General features: G+C 44.5%; 1 protein-coding gene across 2 annotated transcripts; it reads left to right on the top strand.

The window, feature by feature from the left end:
• The first annotated feature begins 3,606 nt into the window (after positions 1 to 3,606).
• On the top strand, positions 3,607 to 7,045 carry LOC123148623 (putative B3 domain-containing protein Os03g0621600). Of its 2 annotated transcripts, none has more exons than XM_044568087.1 (7): positions 3,607 to 3,854; positions 3,989 to 4,107; positions 5,064 to 5,385; positions 5,470 to 5,642; positions 5,741 to 6,068; positions 6,183 to 6,379; positions 6,524 to 7,045. In XM_044568087.1, the coding sequence occupies exons 1-7, from the start codon at positions 3,821 to 3,823 to the stop codon at positions 6,791 to 6,793; spliced, it is 1,443 nt and encodes a 480-aa protein (XP_044424022.1). In that variant the 5' UTR covers positions 3,607 to 3,820; the 3' UTR covers positions 6,794 to 7,045. The 2 variants fall into 2 exon arrangements, with proteins under 2 accessions (XP_044424022.1, XP_044424023.1); XM_044568088.1 differs by having other exon boundaries at positions 6,183 to 6,413; positions 6,524 to 6,749.
• Positions 7,046 to 8,578: the final 1,533 nt, after the last annotated feature.

Below are 8,578 nucleotides of genomic sequence, written 5' to 3'. Positions count from 1 at the left end.
TTGTTTTGCTTGCCATTTGCAATCCGTGCATCCGTTTTCGGTGATCCTTATATCAATTTCGACCAAAATCACCTCATCTTTCCAGCGGCATTCTTGGTTTGCCAAGTTGATGCCTTGATCATTCTTTCCTTTCCGGAACACGCATATGCATTGCATATCATATCTTGCATATCATGCCATGTATTGCATCATGTTGCTTGTGCATTTCATCGTGATTGATTGTTGTTCCATTGTTTGTGTTCTTGCTTTGGGTAAAGCCGGGAGACGAGTACGTGAACGAGGAACCTGTTGAGTATGCTATCGAGGATCAAGCTTTCGACAACTCTGAGAACATTGCAGGCAAGATGACCATACCCTCGATATCACTTCTATCTTTGCTCGCTAGTTGTTCGTTCTATCACTATGTCGCGCTACCTGCCACTTGTTATATCATGCCTCCCATATTGCCATGTCAAGCCTCTAACCCACCTTCCTAGCAAACCGTTGTTTGGCTTTGTTGCCGCTTTTGCTCAGCCCCTCTTATAGCGTTGCTAGTTGCAGGTGAAGTTGAAGTTTGTTCCATGTTGGAACATGGATATGTTGGTATATCACAATATCTCTTATTTAATTAATGCATCTATATACTTGGTAAAGGGTGGAAGGCTCGGCCTTTTGCCTGGTGTTTTGTTCCACTCTTGCTGCCCTAATTTCCGTCATACCGGTGTTATGTTCCTTGATTTTGCGTTCCTTAGGCGGTTGGGGATTTATGGGACCCCCTTGACAGTTTGCTTTGAATAAAACTCCTCCAGCAAGGCCCAACCTTGGTTTTACCATTTGCCTACCTACCACCTATATCTTTCCCTTGGGTTCTGCAGACTCAAGGGTCATCTTTATTTTAAACCCCCGGGGCCAGTGCTCCTCTGAGTGTTGATCCAAACTAGAGTCCTTTGCAGCACCACCTCAGGGAAAATTGAGGGCTGGTTTTAGTTGTACGGAGTGCTCATCCGGTGTGCCCTGAGAACGAGATACGTGCGACTCCTATCGGGATTTGTCGGCACATCGGGCGGCTTTGCTGGTCTTGTTCTACCATTGTCGAAATGTCTTGTAACCGGGATTCCGAGACTGATCGGGTCTTCCCGGGAGAAGGAATATCCTTCATTGACCATGAGATCTTGTGATGGGCTAAGTTGGGACACCCCTGCAGGGTTTAAACTTTCGAGAGCCGTGCCCGCAGTTATGTGGCAGATGAGAATTTGTTAATATCCGATTGTAGAGAACTTGACACTTGACTTAATTAAAATGAATCAACCGCGTGTGTAGCCGTGATGGTCTCTTTTCGGCGGAGTCCGGGAAGTGAACACGGTCTTGTGTTATGGTTGAACGTAAGTAGTTTCAGGATCACTTCTGGATCACTTCTAGCTTCTCGACCATTGTGTTGCTTCTCTTCTCGCTCTTATTTGCGTATATTAGCCACCATATATGCTTAGTGCTTGCTGCAGCTCCACCTCACAATCTTCTCCTACCCATAAGGTTAAATAGTCTTGATCTCGCGGGTGTGAGATTGCTGAGTCCTCGTGACTCACAGATACTTCCAAACAGTTGCAGGTGCCGAGGATACCAGTGCAGGTGATGCTACCGAACTCAAGTGGGAGTTCGACGAGGATCTGGGTCGTTACTACGTTCCGTTTCCTGATGGTCAGTAGTGGAGCCCAGTTGAAACGATTGGGGATCTAGCATTTGGGGTTCATCTTCCTTTTCTGTTGGATTTGATTGTAGTCGGTCTATGCGTGTATTTGAATGATGTATGAATTATTTATGTATTGTGTGAAGTGGCGACTGTAAGCCAACTTTTTATCCCTTTCTTATTCAGTACATGGGATTGTGTGAAGATTACCCGTCTTGCGACAAAACTACCATGCGGCTATGCCTCTAAGTCGTGCCCCGACGCGTGGGATATAGCCGCATTGTGGGTGTTACACTATGCATGCATCTGAATATGTTTGTAAATGTGGTGTGTATACCTGTTCGAAGTGGTATGTTCCTCATCCTCTAAAACACTATGTTCCTTAGTTTTAAAGAGCCCACATTCAACTAAGGTACCAATTAAGATCGGGTTACCCGATTTTAACCAGGTCAACAATTTCTCAAATCAATCTCATTCAATTCTTATACTATACACTATGCTTTCTAATTTTTATGGCCTTGCAATTAATTGAGGTATTCAATTTAGAATTAGGTCAGATCGATTTTGATCGGGTCAACAATTTCTCAAGGGCTCTCCCATTCAATTCCGTTAATTCACTGTGTTCCTATTTTGAAGCTCTTTCATTCAATTGATGTATTCAATTTTAGATTTGGTTTACGATTTTGACTAGGCCAATGATTTTTCAAATCAATCAGCAACAACCGGCCTATAAAAACACACAACTTTTCACCCCCTAGAAAAAAGAAGTGCATTATGTGATACTGTAGCACCAATATAATACATGCAGCCACCGACGTAGAAATTTTCCTCAGATAAATATACATTGGTTAACAGATAACACAGAACCACACTACAAAAGGCCCATCAAATCACAACATTATAAATAAAAATAAAACTCACCCCATCATCACCCCCACTTGTCAAACTAAATATTCCATCAGTTCTAAAATATAAGGGGTATTAGTTTTTTGGAAAGTCACATTTCTTTAACTCTGACCAAATTTAGAGCAAAAAATATCGACATCCACAATATTAAACAAAAAAGTATAGAAATACATTTCATGATAAATCTAATCATACAGATTTGATATTATGAATTTTGATATATTTCTCTACAAATTTGATCAAACTTAAAAATTTTGACTTTAAAAAAAATAATACTGTACACCTTATATTTTGAAACAGAGTGAGTATTTTTTTTAAGAAACTCAACAACACCTACGTCGTAGCAAAGTGCATCCAACCCTTCTAGTTTTGATGATTTTGCACTGTCCCATGCATGCATGCTGATAGGTGGTTAAATCGTGCAATACAAAAAGGATACACGATCATGCCAAGCACTTCTTCAGTAAACCCGGCGAGCTCAAACTCAGGCATCACATGATTTTTTTAAATGTTCATGAATTTCAAAAAAATATTCTTGATTATAAAAATGTTAATAATATTTAAAAGAAAATTTTAAAAATAAAAACAGTAAGGAAATGGGAAAGAAAAACCGAATAAAAATCATGAATTGTAAAAATATGTATGTAAACTCAAAACTAATGATACATCGGGATCGGGTATTGTTCTTGGGTGGTCGAACCTCCTTGTGACCAGGCTGGTTATTTCTATCGCCCTGCATGCGCTTTTCCTCGCGGTGAAAAAACTGAATCTCCTTGTGACCAGGCTGGTTGATTGACCGCTGGAACCACCAACATTTTCACTTTCATTGAGATAGATTTCATTTTTTCTTTCGCCGTCGAAAAAAAGAGGGATGGGATGCCGATGAACTACGCCTTTCGATGGTTTCGATGACGGAACCAAAACAGTGTGCAGTACACCGGCCGTGTGTCTGTGTGGATGGGTCGCGCATTTCGACTTCATGTGGGTGCGTACAGTATCTATCTATATGATATCTATCTATCTACCGCTGTACCACAACTTTGGTTGGTCTAGCAAATAATTGAAGAGCGCCGCCCCAAGCAGAAGTAGCAGGCGGAGAGAGAGGGGGAGCTTCCCTTTCGGGCTTCACCCACACCCAGTGCCGGACTCCCCAATACGACCGCCCAACCAACACAAAGAAGAAGCAGCTTGACCTTGACCTAGGGGTCGGCAACGCAGCCGGCGGCGGCGGCGGGGGCGATCTGTCCACCCATGGACACGGACATGGACGAGTTCAGCAACCCAGGTGACCACCACCTCCCGTCCGTCCGTCCGTCTTCTTCTTTTTCTTTCTTTCTTGATTGATTTGATTCGCCCCCGGCCGGCCGGAGAAAAATGCCGCCTTCTCTTACACCGATCTGTGGCCCCATCCGTGTCCAGGCTGCGGCGGGACGGGCGGCGCCGGCTGCGACTGCCGGGACTGCGAGGACTACTGGAACCACGACCACGGCCACGCCAAGCAGTTCCTCCTCTTCGCCTCCGACCACAAAGATTTTCTGGTGAGAACCCCTCCTGCTCCCCCTTCTCTCTCTCTCTTTCTTGGTTCTGACTTCCCTCTGTACATTTCCTCATTCAAGGGTTCAATTTGAGGGTTTTTGGGGGCTGAAAAAAATGTTTAATTTCATCCTTGGCTTAAAATGTTGCTGCAAAATCTGCCTGGGAATGGATAGAACATGACATTTTGCCTGGGGGGAAATTTGTTTCACAACATGTGTACGTAATGTACCAGGAGGTGGCAGGAACAAGTCTGTACTGTGTGTTTATTGGTGAGCACTTTTTGCAAGGGAAAAGAATGATTCCCTTCCAATGCTGCTAGTGTTAGTCAATTCATCCTGTTGCTGCTCCTAGCAAGGGAGGGGTTTTCAGGATTATTTTGGGGGTGTTCAATTTTCACTCAAGAAACATGTTTAATTTCATTCTTATCTATGCCATGTGTGCCTGGAATAGGTGGCGTATTCATGGTAGAATTGTTTCAGGATATTTAGTTTTGGAAGAACCAACTCACAACACTATGAAGAGGTAGCAGGAAAGCAAACACTCTGTACATGTGTGTCAAACTAATCGTTGATACTGCAAGTGAAGCTACTACTCCCTCCGTTCCATATTACTCGTCGCCGATTTAGTACAAAGTTGTACTAAATCAGCGACGAGTAATATGGAACGGAGGGAGTAGCTCTTATGGAGATAGAGAATAACTACACTGCTGCCTGTGTGTGAACCTCTTATGGAGATCGATACTACTAGTACTGTACACTGCAGATGCACTGCATACCAATACCCTGAGCCCGCTATTATTAATGTTCACCAAAAACTTTGTTTTGTTTGTTTTCCATATCCTCTGCTAGTGCATGCAATCTGAATTGTGTCAGGCATTTTCTTCAAATAGTGTGAAACTCAATGCCCACAAACGCTGAAACCTGTATCTAACTCTAACCAAAGTGAATCTTTCTGACAGTGCATACCGTGGGAGGTCAGAAGACAGCTGAGAAATGTGATCACCGACGGCGAGCCTATCAAACTTGAAGCTCCCGATGGCCAGATGCACAGTGTTAAATTCGTCAAGTTCGGCCTGATAACTCTTACGACTGGCTGGCGGCGCTTTGTGAATGCAAATCGCATACGACGAGGTGACCCCATCTTGTTCGTCTACTGTGGGAGCTCCACGTTCAAGGTCCACATATGCAGTTCATCCAGTCACAAGAATTCTCTGCCCTGTTCTCAACAGCCTCCCAACATCCTTAGAGCTGTTCCTCCTCATGATCGTCATGTGCTGAATGGTAAAGTGAATTAAGACCTTCAAGTCGGGTGCTTTTGGTAATGCTTTTCTGATCAATGTAACAGTTTTCTTTCTTGATGCGCAGAACAAATGGTGCCTGGTCCTGCACATGTTGGCTATACCATATCCCTTGGGACCTGGCTAACCAAAGAACAAAAGAAGAAAGTGCTAGAGCTAGCTGATAGCAGCATGAGGTCTGAAATTCCTCTGCATGTGGCAGCTATGATCAAAAGAAATGCCAACGAGGACTGCTATGTTGTAAGTTGCATCCTTCCTCACATAATTTCCTGGTCGTGTTTGTTACTCTGATCCATAGGCTATTAATTCCTGCTTGTATTTTTTTTCTGTTCTTGCAGTACATACCGTTGAAGCTTTTGGACAATTTCAAAGAGGGGGTAACTGAAGCTGCCATTCAGCTTGAAGCCCATGGCAACGACATGGTATACAGTGTTGGCACAAGCAAGCACAGTGATGATCAAGTAATCCTCCAATCTGGGTTGAGTCATTTTGTAGCTTCTCTCCGCATACAAGACAACGACCTCCTCGTCTTCAGAAACAAGTGGAAAGACCGCCTTGAAGTTCTTGTCCTTGATCCGAGCGGCTGTGAGAAAACTTGTTTTGCCATGGGAAACTCTTCAAATGCTCAGGAGATTGCTTCGACATCCTCCCCTTGTACTAAGTCAGGTAATAGTATTGTAGTTAGTTACCATGTGTATTTCTTTCCATTTACCATATTTTAGACGATCAACTTGTGGTTATCGTATGCTAACCACAACAAAGTATGGCATGTTTTTTCAGGATACATCGCTGGCAGGTCGAATGAAACAAGTTCAGAAGCTCCTATGTCCAACAAGTCCTACATATTACCCGAACGGAAGAACCTAACTATGCAACAAGAGAAGAAAGTAAAGGAGAAAGTCCGGTCGATAGGATCTGAATTCCCTGTGTTTGTGAAGGTGATGACGGCACGCGATTTATCGAAGCCAACAAAGCTGGTGAGTTCAGAACTTCAGATGCCATGTGCAAAATGTATAGTCCATTTCTCATCCGAAAGCTCGCAAATTTAGAACCATTTTCTTGCTGAATTAATTATCGGCCTGAAATTCGATCGCCATCTTGACGCGCTCTTTTCTGAACAGAATTTCTGCGTGGAATATGCTTCGGCGTGTCTCCCGCTCGAACAAACACCTCTCCTACTTGGGCTGGCGGGCAGCACGATGCAGTGGCCTACAATGCTGACCGTCATGGAATATACGAATTGGAGGATGATTTCCTTACTCTGGAAGGACTTTGTCTTGCAGACCGAGATGAAGGCGGGAGACATCTGCCTCATCGAACTGGCAGACAGGAGCAGCGAGAGCCTCAAGATGATGGTCCATCTGATCCGCAAGTCAGAAATGCAGCTCTAGCTCTTAACAAGCATCTAGTTAGTGGTCTCTTTGTGTGTGGTCTGTAGTATGATGACTTTTAACTCAGCTGATGTATGCATTGCTTGATGATTATTTGGAACAACCTGATGTTAAGCAGGTCTCTAATGTGTAATGTAATCTGGGGAAACACTGAACCCTTGACCCACCTCTAGCACTGCTGCTGCTGCTGATGATGATTATTATTTTTTATTTGAAGACAGATTTTATTTTATTGCTGATTTATTTAATTTATATTGTTGCGACAAATCTTGTTCTGTCGCTGACTGGGGCGTCTCCAGCTGACCAAAAATTTCTTCAGCATCGTGCTTGTGTTCCCTACTTGCATGTGTGGCTGCTTCAATTTGGACCTGTTTTCTTGTTCAAAATGTTGTGAGTTGCATGAATGAGCAGATAGATGATTCAACCACACCGTCTAAACCTGATGTAAGGGGTCAGCTGCTCTGAATCGCTTTCAAGATCATATAAATTATGTACTTGCAATTAGTTCAGTGCTCTTTTGGGTATGTTATTTGTTCTAATAACGTGTCTCAAGGTACTCTAACTATGGTGAGGGACTGCACCGTGGATCTTCATCGGGTGGCGGCCGTGGTTATAACCAGTACAATTTCGAGAACACTGGACATTTTCAAGGTCCACCCGGTAATTTTGTTGAAGGTGTTGCCGGACCCAGGGATCGATTCTGAGGTGGCTATAGTCGCGGTGGGAGAGGGAGACGGCCACCACCGCCTCGACACTACTCACCGCCACCACCGCCTACTGCGGATATGGCCTCGGAGGAGGAGCTCGAGCATACAGCTGATGGGGGTGGGAGACCCATCCACGTTACCCGCGGTGGCAGTGGACGCGGTTCGGGCTCTCGCAGCAGTGCATGTTCCAGTGACTACAGGAGGTGGTAAATCTAAGGATGGCACGTCTGATAAAAGGCCGAAGAAAGCGGAGGGCGAAAAGCTCTCTAAGTGGGCAATTAAGAAGAAAAAGTTGCCTTGTTATAGATGTGGTGAACCGGGTCATTTCGTGGCAGAGTGTACGAATGAGCTTTGTGATTATTGCCTCCGCTCCCAGCATGTGACCGGGGAATGCCCTCTCTTTTCTGGTCCTAAGCCTGGCATTAACATCTTTGGGGTCTGCTGTAAGGAGTTGATGTTCTTTGAGACACCGGAGGTGGATCCTCTACCACAGATGATTGAGAGTTCTTTCCCGGCAGTTATCAGAGTTACTAATGGACAGTTGACCGAGGCTCAGATCGTCAGACAACTACGTGAGTTAGTGCCGGGTAATTATCAGTGGCAGCTGGAGCATTAGAAGGTCGGTCTTATAAGGTTGGCTTTCCCACTAAAAAGGATCAGATGCATGTTCTTAAGTGGGGTTTATGCAGAGTTACGAGCACAAATATTGTTATCGCTTTCGACGAGTGGAAGCAGGAGGAACCTAAGGGTACACCTTTGGAGAAGGTGTGGGTTCGTTTTTATGGCGTGCCACCTAAATATGTAAAACATTTTCTGATTGCTTGGAGTTTGGGTGGTTTAATTGGTAAGACAGAAAAGGTTGACATGCCATTCACTCGCGCACAAAACGCTGCGAGGCTTTTGGTCAGTGTTGAGCATATACCAGATGTAGTCAGATGGACACATGCTGGAGTCACTTATGTCTTAGAGCTTCAGATCGAGGATACTGCAGTTTCCGAGGATGGGGATGGGACACAAGACATGGATACGACTGAGGGTGGCGGCGCACCCGGGAACCAGGAGAAGGGGGCCGATGATA

The sequence above is a fragment of the Triticum aestivum genome, chromosome 7A, assembly GCF_018294505.1.
Source record: "Triticum aestivum cultivar Chinese Spring chromosome 7A, IWGSC CS RefSeq v2.1, whole genome shotgun sequence".
NCBI classification, from domain to species: domain Eukaryota; kingdom Viridiplantae; phylum Streptophyta; class Magnoliopsida; order Poales; family Poaceae; genus Triticum; species Triticum aestivum.
The sequence above is the reverse complement of the archived record's forward strand: the minus strand, read 5'-3'. Positions and strand labels throughout refer to the sequence as shown.

Bases quoted from the DNA above. Each gene is read 5' to 3' on its own strand.
- LOC123148623 (XM_044568087.1), top strand. From the start codon at position 3,821: ATGGACACGGACATGGACGAGTTCAGCAACCCAG. The intron at 4,108-5,063 runs GTGAGAACCCCT...TCTTTCTGACAG, and splicing joins CCGACCACAAAGATTTTCTG to TGCATACCGTGGGAGGTCAG. The intron at 5,386-5,469 runs GTAAAGTGAATT...CTTGATGCGCAG, and splicing joins TGATCGTCATGTGCTGAATG to AACAAATGGTGCCTGGTCCT.